The 22,968-nt window shown below is 38.2% G+C and overlaps 1 protein-coding gene across 1 annotated transcript in view; it reads left to right on the forward strand.

Annotated features, from left to right (window-relative positions):
* Positions 1–5,585: 5,585 nt before the first annotated feature.
* LOC149820887 (glycosyltransferase BC10-like) overlaps positions 5,586–22,968 on the forward strand; it is a 120,952-nt gene continuing 103,569 nt past the window's right edge. Inside the window, exon 1 of the mRNA XM_089982561.1 lies at positions 5,586–6,804. Coding sequence (XP_089838687.1) covers positions 6,307–6,804 — 498 coding nt within the window. The 5' untranslated portion in view covers positions 5,586–6,306. The remainder of the gene's footprint in view (positions 6,805–22,968) is intronic.

Here is a 22,968-nt window from a genome sequence, read left to right on the forward strand (position 1 = left end):
GCACTCTCTCACAAGCGTAGCACACGTTATCGAAACATCAAAGCGTTGAGAATTAATGGAAAACGGTTTCTTAAATATTTAAAATCAAAAGTTTTGAATGTGCTGACTATTGAGAATATAAAACTGTTTCCCAAAATCCACTAGGAAATTAAAAGCTTTAGATAATTTTATTTAGGTTTGAACTTTGAACAAAGACCCAGAACCGGTTTTATTTTCTAAAAATTACACTTTGGCTCATTTTTTAAATTTAAATTATTTTATTTTTAGCCAGTATTTTCTCCAAAAGCATGAGATAAACAAAAAATTTAAAAATTTCATGAGAAAAATCTAAGCAATAAATTTGTATTTTAAACTATTTTCACTATGCTTTTCACCATCCAAATTTGAATTTGAATCTAAATCTATTTAACCAACATTCCATTAGTCAGATCTGGTATTGGCCGCATGGGACCGAAATCTGAACCGTTTACATCCCTAAGAGGGGAGGATACCCATGTCTGAAGCAATGTTGTCAGTATCAGTGCGTATCGACCGATACATATCAAATCAGTAGAAAATCGATATGCATCACCCCTGAATTGGAAATTTTTTAAAAAATATAAAAAATGAATTTTAAATATTATTTTAATTGTTTTAACAGGTGTCACATTCTGATTGACACAATTTTTTTGCCGATACAAAACAATTCACTTATAGTGTCGGGCCGATACAGCTGAATCGTTGGCCAAACCATTCAGGGCCGATATCTATAATGACAACAATGGTCTGAAGAGTTCATGTGATCTTCTAATAGTTAAAATGGTGGGACATTGTGAAATTGAGGTTGGTATCATATTTCTGTAAAATTTTGTATACAGAACTTTATTTGCATATTTAGGGAGTAGAGTCAACAAAGTGCCCCAAAGGGGTTTGGCCTAGTGGGATGTCACTTAAACTGCTAGGCATGTGGTCTAGGTTCAAACCCTATGGGTGTCACCCCTTGTGCAAGCCGATGCCTGGCGGCTCCCCGGTAAGCCCATGGAGTTTTACGCTGCTAGGACAGCAACCGTAAATATGGTAGGTGACGCCATCACGGCTAGGTCTCTGATCCTTCGTATAAATATCAAAAAAGAAGCAACAAAGTATTTTCTTAACTAAAAGACACATAAAATGGTAATGAAAAACTAAGCTTAAGTAATTTTTACTTTGCTGAAACTAAATCATTAAATAAACAAGTAACGTTCTGTAGTACTTCCGGATTCAAATATTTCAGAAACCCACACAGGTACAGGTAGCCTAGGGTGGGTAAGAAGTTCTTTTTTGCATGGAATTTAGTGCCTTAGGGTATTTTTTATGTATATATCTTTCTAAGTCTTTATGGCTTGGTTGCTCCAGTGGGTACGCTTACATTCACTTGGCCAGCTGAATCTTCCACCGGATTTCCAAATGGTTTTTTTTTTTTTTAAGATGAAATCATTTGAAGTATTGGTCAGCTGCAATTTTCTAATTTGCAAATTTGACGTGGTTTTTTTTTATCTTGATTAGTATATTATCCTGATTTTTTAAAAATTAAGTTGCATTCAGTTGCTTTATGTAGAAGCATCAGCACAGGAGAATGAAAATAATTTTCTCCTACCAATTGAACCTCACCGATCATAATTTACTTCTTTTTCAGGATTTTAAATTATCTTCTTTTACATTATTCATCCTGTGTTTTCCCCAAGAAACATTTGCTTTTCCATATTTTCTGCACCAGTGTCCCTTCTGTCCTCTACATCACCAACGAATCTGAATCTGACCCCATTTTTTAATTGGTGAAGTGAGTGTCAGCCATGTTACACGGCACCCTTCTGCCTCTTTTCACATGGTTAGAAGCTCTCATAAGAGGCTCTGGTATACTAGGATTAAGCCATATCAGAACATATATGGTCCCGACTTCCAACAATGACAATTTCATGAGATATATTGGAACCAATAGGTTCCTAAACCTTGTTTGGTTAGGTTTACTTAATAAAAGAGGTATATGTGTTAGAAGGAGCGCTTGAACCTCCAACCTTGTGAATTTCACATGACTATTTCAGCCCATCTCTAAGCATGGGATTTGTCACAATCTTTTTTTTAGAGCTCATTCCATGCCATGATCATAGCCCATTATATAGGCAACTAAAGAGGATTGAAAATAATTTGACCATTAACTTAGATATAATGCCCAATTAATCCTGCAACCTCATCCATAACCATGCAAATCAGGTTACACATGCATCCACTAAATTACATTAACAATAATATTTAATATGGAGTTATAAGTTATCACCCCTTGCACAAGCCGAAGCCTGAAGACTCTGGGGGCAAGGGGTAAGCCCATGAAGTTTTATGCTGCTAGGAAAGCGACTGTAAGTACGGCAGGCAAAGCCAACATAGCTAGGTCTCCGATCCTAACGGTGGTTTCTTGTTTAAATATCAAAAAAAGACTCAACAAAGTATTTTCTTAACTTAAAAACACAAAATGGCAATGAGAATCTAGTCTTACGTAATTTTTACTTTGCTGAAACTAAATCATTAATAAATAAGTAACGTTCTGTTGTACTTCAAGATCCAAATATCTCAGAAATCCACACAGGTAGGGTGGGTAAGAAGTTATCTTTTTGCTTAGAAAGTAGTGCCTTATGGTATTTGTTATGTATCTATATTTGTAGGTCTTAAGTTTAAACCAATGTTGTCAGTATGGGTATCGACCCTGAATAGTTTGGCCAACTATTCAGCTGTTTCGGCCTATACTCAAGTGAATCGTTTTGTATCGGCTACAAAATAATAAAAATATATTATGTGTCAATCATAAGGTGACACATGTTAAAAACATTAAAATAATAATAAAATAATTTTTTAATTTTTTTAGCATTTTTATATTTATTAAAAATGACCGATTTGGGGGTGAAGTGTATCAATTTTCTGCCTATACGTATCGGCCCATACAGACCCATAGGCACCGATACTGACAACATTGGTTTAAACCTTTAACTTTATGGCTTAGTTGCTCCAGTGGGTACGCCAGCATTCAATTGGCCAGCTGAATCTTCCACTGCATTCAATTGGCTAACTAATCTTCCACTAATTGCTACAGTGGGTACGCCTGCATTCAATTGGCCAGCTGAATCTTCCACTAGATTTCCAAATGGTTTTTTATTTAAGCAGAAGTCATTATAAGTATTGGTCAGCTGCAATTTTCTAATTTGCAAATTTGACGTGATTTTTTTTTATCTTGATTAGTATATTACCATGATTATTTAAAAATTAAGTTACATTCCCTTGTTTTATGTAGAAGCATCAGCACAGAAGATCGAAAATAATTTTCTCCTACCAATTGAACCTCACTGGTCATAAATTACTATTTTTTCAGGTTTTGAAATTATCTTCATTTAGATTATTAATCCTGTGCTTTCCCCAAGAATCATTTGCTTTTCCATATTTTCTGCAGCAGTGTCCCTTCTGTCCTCTACATCACCAAGGAATCTGAATGACCCCATTTTTGAATTGGTGAAGTGAGGGCCAGCCATGTTGCATGGCACCCCAGCCATGTTGCATGGCACCCTTGCTTAGAAGTTCTCATAAGAGGCTCTGGTATATTAGGACTAAGCGATACCAGAACATATATGGTCCCAACTCCCAACAATGACAATTTGATGACAGATGCCGAAACCGAAAGGTTCCTAAACCCGGTTTGGTTAGGTTTACTGAATCAAAGAAATATATGTGCTAGGAGCGTTTGAACCTCCAACCTTGTGAATCTCACATGCTCTACTCATTTGAACTATTTCAACCCATCTCCAAGCATGGGATTTGTCACAATCTTCTTTTAGAGTTTATTTATTGCTCTATATCATCTCTTGGTTTATATTCCTTGCCATGGCCATCACCCATTATATAGATTGAAAATAATTTGAACTTGTAGATAATTTTGCTCCATTGATCCTGTAGCCTCATTCATAACCACGCAAATCAGGTTACACATACATCCACTAAATTACATTTACAATATTATTGACAATGGAGTTATAACCTCCTTTCTACATCACCCACTTTTAATAGGAAGCCGAGCAGGTCATGCTGAACATGAGTTTTTTTGCTCATGCCAACATCGTGGCCGTCCATTTTGTAATTTGAAAAAGTTAAAAAGTCAACGAAACAATTATATGCTACGTCACATTCATCCAAAATGCAAACAGACGGCCTCGATGTTGGCATGTGCAAAAAGCTCATGTTCGGTATGACCTGATCTGCTTTCCTTTTAATAGCCCAACCATTTCGATGACTATTGGAGTTCACTTTGCGAGACCCTATGGCCACACCTGGATTCCTCCGTACTAGGATCCAACAGGATATGAGTGCCTGGCTTTTAGGAGGGTAACCTAAAAGAAATATATTTTGTAAGGGAAAAATAAAGGAAAGGTCTAACAGCAAATTCATCTAAAGATAAAGCCCATAAACATACGAAACATGTCTTACTTGGGAAAGTACACTACTTTGTTTAGGTGAAAATGTGGTTTTTAGCGTTTTAGGATAATTTTCACATGAGAAAATTATTTTGAATTTCTCCAGGTAAGAAAATGATTGGGGTACTGCATTTCCAAGTACACACGGTTCATATGTAAGCAGGCGTGCCATAAATGCTTTTTGTTTTTTATTTTATCCTTAATTCTCATCTGCTTATCAACACAAAGTGGAGAAACACACCACAAGCTGATTAGAGAGCTTGAGCACTTGATCCCTCTCCAAAACTAGCACCAACAACCAGTTTCTCACCGAGGCCTTCTCCGCGTGATTGGTAGGAGCTGCCAGTTCATGTCCCCTTGTGGTGGGACGTTGCAGGTTCAAAACCCAATGGTACGTTGAATAACTGGTGGGGACTGCCTAACCCCAGTTTGCCTTTAAAAAAAAAAGTGTTGAAACCTCTTTCATTGGTTATTGAAGAACCAAGTAAAATCGTGTAGTCACATATACCACCGTTCTGGATTTTCTTAAAGGAAAATGTCAGAATAAATTTAAAAAAAATCGTTTTCACTGGAAAATCTCAGGAAGGCATCGGTATATTTAGATTTTAAAAATATATAAAATGCATGAAAATATAGGAATATAAATAAATACAAATATTCACATTAATAACGTGATATTATCGTGATGAAAACATGATATCTCGTGTTTTTCTCAGGATTATATATTCTTTTAAAAGATCTCAAGATAAAATAGGGAGATATTAAAAAAATTTACGATATGGTCAACATAAAACCGAAAAATTAAGTACGAGTCTATGCGATGGTGCATCCAAAGTGCTACATTCAGGGCTAACAGAAAACGTACATTGGATATAAACATTTAATAAGTTACATAGGCGGTGGTAGGCTCATTTTTTTTAACAGACTCCATATGCATGGCAGTTGGCTTCGCCGCACATGGTTGTAAGACACAGTTTGTTTGTAATCTACGATTACAAAATTGGTGGTTACCACCTACACTATTCAACAACACAAGAACGATTGAATGAATATGAGACCGCCGCAAAAAGCCTCTCTGCAGAATGCTAATCCTGAAAAAGGAGTAATTTGTGCACTTTTAATGTTTAAACACTTCCTTTAATACATTGAAATATCCAGGGATTTCACCCTACTATGTACAGGGTTGGCTTCATATGCTGGTTTTCCCTAGCCGCAAGCTACCAATCAGCAGAGGACGGTTGGGCAAAAAACAGAAGAACTCGTTGATTGATGTAACGCCATTCGAGTTTGGTGTCCGATTGGGCAATGAGACGACCTTCTTCCTAACCCCCAAACAACCGCCCAGCTATTTCAAGGTCGGCGGCCCAAGTAAACGGACCGAGCTGGGCTACCACCTTTGTCGTTTTTCCACACCTGAGAACGATTTCAGATTCTCTCTCTCTCTCTCTCACAGTCTTATTTTACTAGAATGATTGGTGATCTCTCTCTCTCTCATATGTATAATTTGATAGTGATTACGTTGCCGGGTGGGAATTGGGAACTTGTATCTTGCTTGGTCCTGTCCTAGTCTTAGAAAAAGAAGAAAGAACAGCTTCCAGATTTGGATGTCCAAGACCTCCTTTCCGAGTCTGTGGCGAGATTATCGTACTCCCATTCCGACCCGCAATTCACCGAAGCCCTTCTGATGCAGGCACCCAATTGGGTACAATTCTGATAAACTTTACCCACTTGTTCTCGTCTCTTCTCATTTTGGGTTTCCCCAAATTTGTTGGGTTCCATGCTTTATTGGGGAAGGGAGGTGAGGGAATCGGATTGAGGTGCGAGATACTGACCTCCCATGGCAGACGATAGCCTTCGAAGTCAGAAAAAGGAATGGCCTTTGAATCTGATCAAATTCTTCATGCTGTTCGTCGTATTGGGGGCCGTCCTTACGCTCCTCAGCATGCACATGACTCGCTATTTCGGGATCCGAAATATGTTCTATCCAACCGCCCCCTCGCTGCCGTACGTGGTGGAGAGGGAGAAGGAGAAGGAGGTACCCAACAATCTCGACCGTTGGATCAGACCAACCAGCATTTTGATGCACACCATGACGGACGAGGAGCTGTTTTGGCGGGCCACCTTCGTCCCACGCATGAAGAAGTACCCCTTCAGGAGGATACCCAAGGTGGCATTCATGTTCCTGACCAGAGGGCCTCTGCCCCTCTCTCCCCTTTGGGAGCGCTTCTTCAAAGGGTATCGAGGCCTCTACTCTATCTACATCCACTCTTTGCCGACGTATCAAGCTGATTTCTCGTCAAACTCCGTCTTCTACCAGAGGCAGATACCCAGCAAGGTAAGAAATCAATGGTCTTTCTATTGTATGCCTACTGCTACTGCCCTCTTTTATACTTAACTCTACAAATGGAATGCACGATTGAGTCGAGTTACAACTCGAGAAGAGCAATGATTGGTATAATGGTATTGGAGGAATTCACATATATAGTATGTACATTTTCAGTTGACCTTTCCACCATAAGAGACGGTTCTTTTTTCTTAGACCACGCAAATTTGTGTATTTCTTCCTTTCCGCTGTTTACGGTTGATCCTTTTGGGTTCTCGGGTTGGACTCGATGAATATTAGGAGAGGCAGAAGATCTCGTGTTCGAAATTTGACTGGTGATTATCATTGTTGCAGCTTTTGTTTCAGGATGATGCCTGTTCGCGTGCTGTTTTCGTTTTGCATTTTTTAAGGAATATTTGTTTTTTAAGTTTCCAAAAGAAAAAAATAGTTGGCGATCATTCATTGCTGCTTGCAATTGTTTGCAGTTTGCTTCAATGTCTATGTACTCTGTAAAGCTCAGAGTGTGCTGTTAGGTGGGTAGATTGTTTTTGTGCTGCCATTCTTCCACCAGGTGGTGTTCGATGGTCCACCAAAAGAATGCCCCCAGTCATGGACACAGTTCCCATGGCCTTTGAAGAATTTTAGATTCGTTCAAGGGGTTGGTTTCACATACAACATACCTTTTTGCTTACAATCACCAAAAACTCCTACCTTATTTTCCTTCAAAAGGATATAAGTGGCTCCAGCTATTTTAGGCTTCGCTCTGTTCTGAGAAGTTTGTGAAGATCTTCATGAAAGTCCTTGGTTCCTAGATTGGTAGAAACCTGAAGAAGGCTGCATCTTGAACTGTCTCCCTGTTTCACTGCTTTTAGTTCAAACACATGCAAATCCTAGATCACATAATCTTTGCCACAAATCCATTCATTCAGGAGGAAGGAGGTTGCTCAATCTTCTAGAGCACAAGCAGAGCTTATTTGAAACATATAAGACCATTTTTGCGTTGTTTTGCTGATAATGGAATGATATTTGGATAAGATCACCTTGAAATCCTATATGAAGAATGTGGAGGACCAACCTTTGCTATTAGATCCCTTTTAATGACTTTATATCCTGATACAGAGTTACCGGAAGCTTCTTAGGTAGGTGGGAAGCTCGTTTCCCGGAAACTCGCTTCGGAAGCGCGATACTCCTCGCTTCCGAAACTTCATGGGAAGCTTGATTCCTCCACGCTTCTTCTTTGCTTCTCATACACATGGTCTATGCATACTATATACTTTTCTCACGTTTCTTTTCATCTTTTTCATGTATTTTCTATCACGCTTTCACTCACTTTCCATGTACTTTCTTTAAATTGGTAACCATCATTGTTAGATTTTAACAAAAAATTAACTCTTATAGAAAAATCATGAAATATAAGAATGATCAATTTTATTTTAGTTTTTATTTGTTTCTTGTTTGATTCCATATTGCTTCATTTTTTATTCATATTTCGCTTTTAAATTGAAACTTCACTTCCCGCTTCGTATAAATTTTAAAATGCCTCGCTTCCGCTTCCCGTATCATTTCCCACTTCCACTTTCTAGTTTGGCAACCTTGTACTGGTATAACTAATATTTACACATGAAACTGCACTATGTTGATGCAAATTGCCCGAAGTGATGATTGAGGTAATGGTTGTGAATAAAACTATCTTCCTAGTCAAGTACCTTTGGTGCCCCTCATTTGGGCTGCTTGAGGCAGCTCGTTTAACACAATTTTTAAATTAATTGCAGCCCCATATCATCCAGATGGAGTCGGCGGTGTTGGATATTCAAGAAAACTAACTTAAATAATGGGAAGACTGAATCAAATATGTGCTTCCATAGCATATCTATGGATCAAATATTTAATAACTCAGAAGACTTGCAGATACTATGGTAGGAGAGTCCAGAGTTGCGCAAGGTTCATTTTATTTTGTTTGCATTGGGCTTGCGTTGTGTTCCATTTTATGTGAATCAAGGCCCAGGTTTGGCTAATGTGGATCTAAATGTGCAGTCATTTTGCATATGATGTCTTTAGTTATGTTGATTGCTGGAAATAACCAATGAAGAGGTAACTCTTAAGCTATTGGAGGCCCTTTACCCTCTCAGGGCACTAGAAAGAGGTCTTTCTCCGCCCCACCCTCCTCTTCTTCGTCGTCTTCATGCCTTCTTCCTCGTCTTCTTTCCTCTCCCTTCTTCTTTCTCTCTAGGTGCATGTGCAACCTGGCCACAAGCTAGGCATCAAACAACTACCATTAGATGACCAATGTCCTGGTGGCTTTCACAACCAGATGATGTCCTACTTGGTCAGCCTTTAGCAAAAATCTAGAGTTCCATGGATCAGCCAAACATATTGAGATAGACTATCATTATGTGTCTCAAGGGTATCCTGAGGGGGCTATCACCTTGTCATACATTCATTCTGTACACCAAATTGCTAATGTGTGTTTGCTGAAACACAATCAACTACTTAGTTCACACCCTTGTTTTCAAACTTGTGATCGTACCTATTATATCTTCTTGTGTTTGAGGGAGAGCTATTGGTCAACTATGCAAATTTTTTCTTAGGGATATAGTCAGATATTTTTTGTTTTATTGTATTTTATTGTAAAAACCAAGGTTGTAAGTATCGTATCGTAATCCGTATTGGTTGGGCCCAAAGTAAGATACATCTAGTATCTTATCGTATCATAAAAAATCATAAATTTCACTAAAAAATGCTTTAAAATCTAAAAAAACAAAAAAAATCATACAATACAAGAACACAATTTATTTATATAATAAGATTAACTAAACATAGATATGTTCTTAAACGTTAAACAACCATGTATTTGGTTGTGCAACAGCCACACATCTAATTACCACTCGGTTAAGACAAAATAATGATACATTCAAAAGCCAAAAAGTTTTCATAACTCATTGCAAAAGTTAGAGTTACATTTTTTAGTTACAGAATGCCATGCTAAGGAGGCATAAAGTTAGAGTTCAGAAACATATAATAAAAAGTCATCTTCAGTGTCAAACTTCAACTCAATGATTTCCTTTATTTATTACATCGTTCAGTGGCTTGAGATGATGATGGTTCATCTTCATCTTCTGAATCAGAGACCACCTCTGGCAATTTCTCTCGCAGATGCATATGTGATCTCTCTTTGAGTCATGGTTCTTACTTTATTTTGGACATTGCATATGTGGGCAATATCTTTAAGAGTATACATGTCCTTAAGATATTTTCAAGCATCGCTAGCAAAATCAAATTTTGCTAAGCTAGAGCATTTGTGAATATCTACACTATTAATGAGCCATCCAATTATTTTGGAATGACCCATTCTCTATTCTTTCCATTTTTTCTCATAATCGGAAACTGTTTTACCCATTTCCTCACCTTGAAGAGCAACCTCCTTCCTATTCTCAATTTTCGTAAGAACGAGCTTGGGCTCTTTTTCGGTACCATCCACCAAGCCCCATAATCCCTTTTCCTATATCTTGTGTTTTACTATGGATGCCCACATCACATAGTTTGTATCATTTAGGCGTATGGGAATGGAAATTATAACTTCTTTCTCATTTTCCATTTCTTTACAATGTGAAGAAAAAGGGAAGAAGAGAGAAAGAAAGAGATACAAGACTTATTTAAGAAACAACACACTTCCCGATGCAATAATCCTTGTTTTGTTGTATCCACTAAGCCCACGATCCTCTTGAAATCAACACGATCTTTCTTTTAGAAAAATGCCTTTGGATCACCGAAGCTCTGATACTATGTAATGAAGTGGATTAAATCCAATACACGTGCAAGAACTCACTTTCAATCAAGTAGAATACTGGATTGAATCAAAGAACTAAAGAAACCACCCACACAAGGGTCTAACAAATGTTATTGCATAAGGATACTCAAAAGAGAGATTTACTTTACAATGCCTAAGAGGGCATATTTATAATATAAGAGAGGCACATGGGGGCAGCCCCATATGGCTGTTGGGGCTGCACCCAACGGTCACATTTGTGACCGTTGGGGCAGCTCCAACAACTATATGGAGCTGTCCCAATCACACAAGTACAAAAGCAAAGGTGAAAAAGGACAAAAAAAGTAAAGTGCAAAAAGAAAAAAGTAAAAAAGAAATAAAGTGAGCTGAAGAAATAAAGTGCAAAAGATAAAAGTAAAAAAGAAAAAAAGTGGGTTGACGTATATATATATTTTAACAATTGTGTACAAAAGAATGGGGTTTGGTTTCATATGCTCAGAATTAATACGATATGCATCAGCAATATACTATCTCAAGTGATTCCAAGTGCTCGTGTACATTTAAAAAGAACATGCCTAGTCATGTGATTATTTTCTAGATTTTTTGCTAAGTATGGTCGACTTAATCTGATGAATGGAGTTCTTCTTATAAGCTGAATTTAGCATGTTGGATATGAATGCATGCCTGTTAACATGTTATTGCAAAGTTTGTTTTGGTACAGGTGCATACATGATATGAATGTGTGCAACCCTGAAATTCAATTTTTAGATCCGGGTTATGTTCATGTGTGTGGATGTTAACACATGTTATGAATGAAAAGTTTCATATGCCTACATTTATGGGACATGTTTAATTATCGTGCATTTATGGATTTGTTTCAAGTGCATGTGCATACATGAAATCGATGTGTTTAGCATGTACAATCCTGCATAAATATTCCCATGTACTTGTGAATCATGAATAAATGCATGTGTGTTAAGTGATTTCAAAAAAATAATTTCACATGGATGGTGAACACATGCATACGACTATGGTATGAATGAATGTGCATTGGGAATCATGTAACGCCCCGAAATCTTAACCCAAATTTGGAGGAATTTTTTTTTTCAATACAGCGGAAACCAGTCATACCGTAGGGCTAAGCATTCCAAAACATTACAGATGGAGCAAGACCAAAACATTATTTTCATTTCAATATCAATGAAAATTAAGATCAGAGTTCTCACACTATCCTTGGAACAGTAAATCCAAAATCCCGATCAAAGCCTCATCCCGCAGTCGCTCCTAAATCCAACTCTTCACCTGAAAATTTATAAGAATTAGACTACAACTGTCTAAATAGGAATTACTGTAATTTTTCTTGCAGGTATATCATGTGGGTGCCAAATGTGATTTTCAACCCATATAAGAATAAGTAAAGAACTACGCTACAACAATCAACAATTTATGAGAAGCAATCTGACAAGTATCATAAAAAACAATCATTTAAACATCCCATAACCACAGATACGAATTCATACAATGATTCAAAGAAATGCAATTATGACGGTTCATAATTCAGGTACGCATTCATACCACAATGTACATCCATTATGCATAAAGAAACATTAAACCATACCATGATGCATAATTTTAGTACAACAAGACATTTAACATACATTGAAAGTTAAACATCATGCATCCACCAAACTTATAACAATTAAGGAAACAGATAACATATGCATGTTCTAATGCATAATAGGAAAATGCATGACTTATGCGAAATGCATGAATCCTCTTATTATCTTTCCTTAAATTTTCCTTTCATATGCATGCCCTATTAAATGCATACAATTTAAGTTCCTCTTTTTAATTACCGTTGCCCACGGATACACCAAACAGGTACAAACCTCGAGGTAAAGTAGGTTCCCAGGGTAGCTTAACACACAATTTGTATTTTATAACTGGGTTCCAACTTAGCCCTCGACCGATATCAGGAAACAACACCATCCATCGGAACATTAGACCTCCACATCTAATGTCGGGGACACAAGAGACACCCCACGCCCACAAGTGCCACTTCCTTGGTACCATAAACAACAGCTGTGTCAAACACACCACTCCCGGGTAAAGTGGCGGACTCTTCCTAAAACTGTGGCCAGGAGAAAGAACCTCAATATCGGGTTCAGGGGACAAAATTATAGCACACAAAGTTCTTGTATCTTCACAGTCTCTCTAAGACCGGATATCTAAGATTCTCATACTCCAGATGAGATATCCCAGAATGTATATTACACTGTTCTTATTCATTATATTTTTATTTAAGTTAATTTCTTTAAGTTTGCAACACTATATGCAAAAGTAAAGTAAAAAGGCTCGCATCCACCCCTGCGAGAACCATCACGGGACTCCTGCCCGTGGAAACACATAGAACAGTGCAATAAAGATAAAAGGTGATTTTTGCGATGCATTTAAACAATTGAAGAAAGAGCAACCCAAAGCCCAAGGCTCTCCAGGCCCAACGATGATTCATTTAGATCATCGATGCATCATATGCAAAAATCATAACAACTTGCAACGTATGCAATAATACCAACATGATTCCAAATGCACATTCATCCATACCATTTTAACAATGTGTGTGAGCTTCCAGAGTCATATGCAAGTGTTCACCATCCATGTGCAAGTGCTTTCATGTAACCACCTAACACACATGCATTCGTCCATAATTCATAAGTACATGAGAACATTTATGCATGATTTTAACACGCATTGATTTCATGTATGCACTTTCCAAAACCAACTTTGCGATAATATGTTAACAGGCACCAAATGCCTCACATGTTACAAACTATAAAGCATGCTAACACGTGCCATTAAATATTCACAAACTCAAATGTATGTATATAATAACCGATAGAGTTATCAACATAAATTTGTTAACATTGAATTAACTTATGTATGTCCTATACATGCTTAGACACTGACTTGTGCCAAAAACTGAAAGTTTCTCAATAGCTTTATTTCCCTTGTACCCAAGTTAACGACCAAAGTACCCACATCGAGTGTTCAATCAATATCGCCCATTAGGCAAAATTTCCCAAGTGATTGCCTCACAGAAAGGCACATATCCATATGTCTCTAAGTGAACCGTCATATATTTAACTCAATGTGACAATCTTAAGCATATGCAGGCTTCTGTATACATTCATAAATGGTGGATTTCATATGAAGTAACGTGTTCTTAAAACAAGCATCATTTTGCTAACAATCTAAATTATGCATGCTATATTTCACGGACTTTGCTAAAATGCACAGACAATCATAATAACATGGCTAGGAACCCTATGCCGAAAAGAACTACATGAATTTCCAATGCAGCTCGGCTACCACACAGCATGCTCTGTTTTACAGAAAATAACGGGCACTATTTCAGCAAACATAGCCTAAAATAAGCATGCTGTATTTTCCAGACTCATGCTAAAAATACATGGTCAATAATAGAACATGATCATACCATGCCTAAAAGAAATACATAAATTTCTAATTCAAGATAAACTTCCCAATTTTTTTTTTGAAACAAAATATCTGTCAAAGATTTGTTTTATATACATCTAAGCCATCACATTCAGTTATACTAGTTTTGCAGGCATTCTCAATACAATATAATATTCATTTGTTGAAACAACATCTACCAGCAGAACATTCACGATTCATTGATTAAAGCGTCTATCAGCTGAACATTCAGAGTCATAACAATCACAAGTAATCGCAGACAACAAGCAGCATGTATCATAAATCACCTATCAGGTATTATAACTGTAAACACAACCAAAGGATATACACGAAATTAAAACATTAGTAAGGTCAAATCACAGCTATAGAGAGAGAGACTGGGCTGTGACATTTGCTTCAACAATCTTGAACTTGCCAAAACAAGTACATAAGAAGAAACTACATCGTCCAAGATGTATTGGCATTGAGAGATGTGATCAGTATTCACTGAAAGGAACTTTAATGTACTCTTGGCATGAGCCCCTTTCAGCTGAATCCTGCGAATTTCACAGTTTTCCGCATAGTGCTTTAAGTTGTGCTAAGCCCTCCATTGATTGGAAAATAGAGGATTTCCCATCAGTTAAGTAATTAAGAACCTACCATTTGAACATTGTCGAGCTAAACATTTTCCCATAATCAAGTTATAGAAAAAAGAAAGCTGAAAGATTCCACAAAACATTGTTAATTTTTTTTTTTTTTTAGAAAAGGATTTCGTAATTTTCTCCAGCTCAAATTCAGTCTATCACATTTGCCGACCAAGGTGAAGAGCTGATGTGAATATAACTGCCACAAGAGATGTTGCATTATATACAAAATTAGGTGACAGTAGGTTCCAGTACAAAGGCATGTTCACTATTTCACTGTCATTGTTCAGAACATGAACAAACTGATCAACATTAGCCAGTAGGCTGAAAACCTACAACACATCAAGGACTAAATACCTTTGTTTATAAATTTAAGATTTTCATTAAAGACAACAATCTCAATAATAACTGTAACTTCTACCATGGATCATGAGTTCTGAACATTTATTCATTAGAAAATCATACGAGGTTTACATGCAGGAACAAACTGAAATGCTTTTACAAAGAATTTCTGTAAGGTAATCCTTTAACAGTCATTATAGATTTTCATGTATAAAATGTTGATCGCACACAGTCAACAGCAAAAAGAAATTAATACAAGAAACACATGCATGTCAAGTCCATCTCCAAGCACGAATCAAATAAATCAACACAGTCACAATGTCATCAATTTACCAGAATGTAACAGTAAACTGGTCCAATAATGATATGTATGATAAAACACACAAAATCGTCATATTGCTATGGTACCAACAATGTACCCAACAACGACCCAGTCGGCATGAATCAAAGGGTACCTATTAACAACAAGGAAAAGAAAATTAATAGGTTATTAGGGATCCGAGAATCCCATAAAAAAACTCAACAAAATTTTATCAATATTCAAAGCCCTCCTTTTCATTACACGAACACACCATAATGTATTTGGACTTTCACCGTGGTCGAAATCGAAAATCCCCTTTGAGGCATTTGTTCTTGTGCGATTTCGGGACTGTATAACAGCCGACATCCCACCCGATTTGCGAATCTCGAAGGATACCCCCTACAAATCGACTGATTTGGGGTTTCGGACCACCCACACCCCACACGAGCCCACAATCAACCAGTAGGAGAAAGCACAGAATCCCTACCTGTCCGGTGTTCTCAAGGTGGATGTCGCGATTTGGATGAAGTCACACACCCTTTGTCACTGCGAGAGGAGCCGGTGTCGATGGTCCCGTTGCCGCGCACGAGAACGAGAAATCGGGGCGAGAGAAGGACGAGAGGGTGGAAGAGAGGGAGAAAGCCAACGAGAGTGGGAGAAGAGGGTTCGGCAGGGCCGGCGGCGTCGATCCACTCACACGTAGCGAGGGTGCCGGCGAGAGAGGCTCCAGCGAACTCCAGGGCAGCGTCGATGGCTTGCACAAAGGGAGATGAGAGAGCGTGAGAGAAAGAGAGATTAGGGATGCTAGGAACAGGGGTTCAAAGACCCCTTTTTGAAGAGAGCGACCCCCGAAAAGGAAGGAGTATCCCTTTTCTGTGGCTGCGCAAAAGCCCTCCCCTGAGCCAATGCTATATCCTGCGTTAGGCGCCCTTACGTTTCTTTCTTTCTTTTTTTTTTCACTTTATACAGTACGGGTCGGGTCCGGTTCTGAGCCCTGCAATCCGTGACTCGGGATCCAATAGTAAAGTGGATCCGGGTCCAGTTTGAATGTGGATCCGAATCAGAAAAAAGGATGTGGATCCAAAATGTTGGATCCGTTTGGGTCCAGTCGTGGATCCAATCCCACATAACTACTTTTTTTTATTTTAATAATTTTTATTTATTTATTTATTTATTGAACATTATTATTACATTTATGCCTTTAATACCCATATATATTTCTTTTGGATCGAGGAAACGGATCTGGGCCCAATATGTATAAAACCACCCATGCAATACAGATTATTTACGGATCTTGGATCCGAAATGCAGTTCTCATGCCCAATTTTTTTTGAAGAAAAACAAAACTTATAATTTTCAAATAAATTTAAACAGCTAAAGCCAACAATCCGGGTTGTTACGTCCTTTTGGATCCGGGTAACGGATCCTAACCCAAAACCTTAAAATTCGTAGATATTACAAATCATGTCGGTATCATTGCATAAATTGCATATTGTTATGATATTTGCATACAATGCATCGATGATCGAAATGAATCATCATGGGCCTCGAGTGTTGACTCGCTCTTTTTTTATGTATTTTAAATGCATATCAAAAATCACATTTATTTTGATTGCACTATATTGCACTGTTCTATGTGTTTCCACGGGTGAGAGTCATGTGATGGTTCTCGCAGGGGTAAATGCGAGCTTTTGCCCTTGTTTTTGCATGCTGAATTGCAAAACTTAATAATTGGCATTTAAATAAAAGATAATGAAAAATGAACAGTGTAATGTATAAACTGAGATTTCTCATTGAAAAAATGGGCATCTTAGATATTCAGTTTTAGGGGACCACGAGGATACAAAAACTTCGTGTGCTTTACTTTGACCCCTGAACCCGATATTGAGGTTCTTTCTCCTGACCACAGTTTTAGGGAGAGTCCGCCACTTTACCTGGGGGTGGTGTGTTCGATACAACTGTTGTTTTGGTATACCAAGGTAGTGACACTTGTGGGTATGGAGTGTCCCTAGTGTTCCCGACATTAGATGTGGAAGTCTAATGTTCCGAAGGTGATTCGATCGAGGGCTAAGTTGGAACTCAGTAATAAAATATAAATTATGTGTTAAGCTATCCTAGGAACCTAATTTGACATCAGAAAAATTGTACCCGCTTGGTGGATCCGCGGGCAACGGTAATTAAAAAAAAGCAACTTAAATTGTATGCATTTAATAGGGCATACATATGAAAAAAAAAACTTTAATGAAAGACAAAAAGGTGTTCATGCATTGTACATAAATCATGCATATTCCTGTTATGCATTAGGACATGCATATTTTATCTGTTCCTTTAATTGTTACATGTTGGTGGATGCATCATGTTTACTTTTTAATGCATGTTGAATGTCTTGCTTACTTAAATTGTAATTCTTGCTGTTGATTAATGTTTTTTCATGCTTAATAAATATTTTATGTTGCATAAATACTTAATTGAATTATGTAATTGTCATAATTGCATTCATTTGAATAATTGTATGAAATAATATCTGTGTTCTTGATGCTCATTTATTTTCAATAGAGGGATCTGTACGCAGAATTCTTCGGATTTCTGACCCCCTCTTTCTGTGTTTTTTCACAGCTGCAGGTGATCAGTGAAGCGACTGACTTCTGGGGAAGTTACGAGTGTCACACACTTGCTAAATAGATCACAGATGGACAGGGTGACTCAGTCTTCTTTTATTTCTTTTTCGTTTTATTTAGTTGTTATTGCACTCTGAATTTCATTTATGCAATTGTCTCGAGACTTATCACTCATTAGTTTAATAAAGGTTTGGTTTGGTGTAGATGATAAGTGTAAGCTCTGTTGTGGTTGGCTGTTTTATCCAATTGAGAGTAGAACTGTAAAGGTCCTGGGTTTTTGGGATTGTTTCCGCACTTGAAAAAAAAACATTTTTTTTTTTCGCATTTTCAAGGGGTATGAATTGGGGTCGTTACAGGTTTTGTATAAGAGCCACCACAATGTTTTACACTTTTATCATCATTTTTGCATTAAGTTTTTCAATCTTGGTAGTTGAGCCCTGTCCTAAAGTGTCAGCAATTCGTGCTTCGTACTGCAGAGCAGTCTCTTTCACTGGTAAGGGTATTTAATACTTTTATTTAAAGCATATGAACTCTTTATGATTGATTGCATTCATAGTTTAAATTTTCATTTGGTGTGAATTTAAAAGTTTTAGAGTGATTGTATGAAAGTAATTTGTCTGGGATCAATCTTAAGGGGGTAGGGATGTAATATCGTGTATTTTTGTACTTAGTCATTTCATGAGATTTTTGAAAATTTAGCCAAGTCTGGAGAAAAATCGTGTGAGGCTTGATTTTTAGACCGATGTCTTTGAGTCTGAGCTTGGCCCAGGTTCTATCGACAAGGTCGTAACGAGATAAAGAATTTTATTTTTAACCCTTAAATTCAAGCGAAATTCGTAATTTGGTATTCGTGTAATATATCTTTGGATGCATCTCAGAATTCTGAGCATAACAATATTTTACTTTTCTGAATTCGAGTCCCGGTTTGTCCGAAAATCGCATTTTTTTGAAAATTAAGCAATTTGTCGAAATGGATCCAGAGTTGGATCGGATTGGATCCAAGGCCTACGATCCGACCTAATATATATTTGGGTCTTATTTAAGTCCTACTTAAATCTGAATTTGATATAGATCTTGATCCATTTTTGTTTTGGGTATGGGTTTGGATTTTGGATTTGGATCCTGATCCAAATCCAAGCCCAATGTTTTTCCAGCTTTAAATTCAATATAAAGCCTTATTTTAGATTTTAATAAGGTTGATTGAGATAATTAGTTATGAATTTATAGATTTCACTTTCTGTTGTAGAACGATTAGAGAATCAAATCTTTATTGATTTTAGATCTTGATATGAGGTTATGCTTGGGTTTTTTGAGGAAAGATGAGGTCATTCTGAGAATGACACCTTAAGCGAAGTCATGACAGCTGGCTGCACAAGGCCGCGAGATATGAGAATAAGTTAAGGTTATTTCAGACAAAGAGTCTCTTAGAAATAGCATGGACAACAAACGATAACCTGATTATGATAAAATACAGAGATCCCATTCAAGAAACAAAAGTTTATTAAGGAAATCACGCATATATTTTTTTAAACTGAAACCTTTCTTAGCAACTCATTATGACTTTTCTTGATACCTTTAAAAGCATACATGTTTGGGATCACACACACATGTGCATCTTTGTCAATACCGATTAACTCAAACTTCGATCTCTACGGAGAGCCATTCAAAAAAATTTCGCGGACGAAATTCTTTTAAGGGTTTAGGATGTAAAACCTACATTTTTCGAAAAAAAATGAGCGAGTTTAGTGCAGGAATCCACAGTTGGATCCATTTGTTTCCAACCTGTGGATCCATATTGCCAGTGAGGCATAAATCTAACACTCGGTTGGATCCCGGGTCTCGGACCCAAGCCGCGCCCCGTGTAACGAAACAATTAAAAAAAATCTTTTTTCGGACCCGTGCCAGACTCGGACCCAATAACCTCTTTAGGGTTATAACACCCAACGCAGGGGGGGGGGGAGGGTTTTTAAAACCCTCTTCCTCCCTCGCGCTGCTCTCCCTTTCCTCCTCTTCGACGAAAAAGGAAACCCCTTTGGGGTTTCCCGAATCTCCCCCTCCGTGCCCTTTAAAATCATGCAGAGGGGAGGGAAGGCTCTCAACCTGCGCCCTCCCTGCTCCCTCACCTGTGCGCTCTCCTCCTCTATGCCTCCCGTCTCCGCCTCCTCCCCTTCCTCTGTGGCCACCGACGACCAAAGTCGTCGGCGATCGTGCCAACAACCTTCACCCGCGGTAACCCTCATCGGAACCATCGTCAGCATCACCAACCCTCGTCGCCCTGTTCCTCCCTGTGTCCGACAGATACCTCTCTCGACTTCACCTCGTTCCCCTCTGCTGAGATCTCGGACGATCGCTTAACACCCCGCATCGCCCCTTCGTCTCGCGCTTTCGGCCATCGTGGCCCCAACATTGGCAGCCTGTCACTGGCCGTCTTCGCAGGTAACTCCCTTCTTGTGTCTTCTTCTCCTTCTATTTCCTTCCTGTCGATCGGTAGAGGCTAAAGCCTCTGCTTGTCTTTCTTTTTGGCAGCCATGGTCGTCCGACAAGGGCTAAATGCCCCTGCTAGTTTTTCTGACAAGTCGGTAGGGGGCAACGCCCCTGCCGCCTTGGTGCTTTCAGTAGGTGGGGGAGGGGAGATCCTCTGCTCACACCTGTTCTTTCTTTTTCGTCAGGGAGGGGTTGAGCTCCCTCCCTGTCTCGACAAGGGAGGGCAAGGCCCTACGTACTCCCCCTCTCTCGCTCTCAGCATGTCTATTGCCCCTGGCTTGCTTGCTCACTAGTTCGGCCATTGTACCGGCTAGTGGGTGGAGTTTCAGTCATGCTATGTATGTGAAAGTATCTCCAATAAGATACTAATATCAAGACCTTAATATTCTTGATAATAAACCCACCACGAATGCACAATAAGAACACTTGTGCACAAAGGTACAACTCACAAATAACTCACAAATGCACAAAGGCATAAAAACAATGGAATCGATTTATTGAGAACTTGGGCTTTGACTCAAAGCCATAAGAAATACAAGGGGGTGAAACCCCTATTTATAACAACACAAGGGGAGCCTTGGAGGGGCTCCACTCATAGACGTTGGAGCCCCTCCAACGGTCACAAATGTGACCGTTGGAGAGGGCCCAACGTCTATGTTAGTGGGCCCCCCAAGGTACCTTTTGGTACTTTACAAAAAGAAAATAAAAAATAAAAGAAAAAGAAAACTAAAACAAATTACAATCACATTCATAAGGTGAATGTGCGTAAAATAGAGGAAAAGACTAATCTACCCCTATGGCTAAACAAAACAGAAATATATATTTTATATATATAATAAGTAGATACATATACATATATATTAATATATGTATATGTATTACCTTATATATATAAAATATATATATTACATTGAATGATTAGGTATATAATTTAACACCCCCCTCAAACTTAGGGCAGGATGACCGAGAGTTTGCTAAGAAGAAAGTTGAAACGCGGAGCACACAAGGCTTTAGTGAAGAAGTCCGCCAATTGATATTCGGACGTGACATATGGAAGGTCAATGATTCCTTTGAGGTACGCCTCCCGAACGTAGTGACAATCCATCTCTATGTGTTTGGTCCGCTCATGAAAAGTGTGATTTTTAGCAATATAAATCGCACTTTTGTTGTCATAGCGAAGTTTGGTAGGCCCTTCAATAGTGATCCCCATGTCTTCCAACAACTGATGAATCCAAACAATTTCCATGGTAGTAGTCGCCATGGCACGATATTCCGCTTCAGTTGATGATAGAGACACCTTTTGCTGCTTCTTACATCTCCATGAGATTAATGAGTCTCCTAAGAATACACAAAAACCAGTGGTGGAGTGACGGTTATTTGGGTCACCTCCCCAATCAGAGTCAGTATAAGCAATTAATCTTAACTCAGAAGAAGACAGAAAAACTCCCTTATTAATAGTGTGCTTTAGGTATCTTACGACACGTAAGATAGCACCCATGTGAACAGAAGTTGGTGCATGCTGAAACTGACTTGCCGTATGCACCGCATGTGAGATATCTGGTCTGGTGATACTTAGGTACATCAACGATCCTACTAGTTGCCTGTAGGGAGTAGGATCAGAGAGAGGAACACCATCATCAATCTTCATTTTAGCTCTTACTATAGCAGGAGTTTCACAAATTTTATCATCTGTAATACCTGACCTGTCAATAATCTCAGATGCAAGCTTAGTTTGAGACAAAAAATATCCTCTATGAGAATAAGCTACCTCAATACCCAAAAAATAAGTTAAGAAGCCTAAATCAGACATTTCAAACTTATCCTCTAAAATGGATTTTATGCTTTTAATCCCTTTAGAATCGCTCCCAGTTATAAGCATGTCATCCACATAAAGTAGTAGAATAACAATCCCTGCATTAGATTTTCTAACAAACAAAACAGTATCAGTAAAGAAGGATGAGAAATCATTTTCTAACATTACGGAGTTAAACCTATCATACCAAGCATTGGGAGCTTGTTTCAAACCATAAAGTGCTTTTCGAAGACGAAACACTTTTCCTTTAAGATACTCCATTCCAGGAGGAGCATCCATATATACTTCTTCGTTTAGATCTCCGTTTAAAAACACATTCTTAACATCCATCTGATAGATGTTCCATTTATTGATTGAAACAACGGTTATAAGACATCAGACGGTGACCATTCGAGCAACGGGGGCAAAAGTCTCCTCATAATCAATCCCATATTTTTGACCATATCCTTTTGCAACTAAGCGGGCCTTATATCTCTCAAGAGACCCATCATTCTTAGTTTTGACTTTAAATACCCATCTACACCCTATTGCTTTCTTGTCTTTAGGAAGGTCTTGAAACTCCCAGGTCTCTGCTTTCTTTAGGGCTTCAAGTTCATTATTCATAGCGACTATCCATTCCGGGCATTTTCGTGCTTCCTCGAAATCCCTAGGTTCTGTGTACGAGTGAATGGCGCTTAGACAGGCTCTATATTTTGGTGAAAAAGACTCATATGAGATGAACCTAGAAGGGGGTC

This window comes from Nuphar pumila, chromosome 12 (genome assembly GCF_984573655.1).
Source record: "Nuphar pumila chromosome 12, dmNupPumi1.hap1.1, whole genome shotgun sequence".
Lineage (NCBI taxonomy): Eukaryota > Viridiplantae > Streptophyta > Magnoliopsida > Nymphaeales > Nymphaeaceae > Nuphar > Nuphar pumila.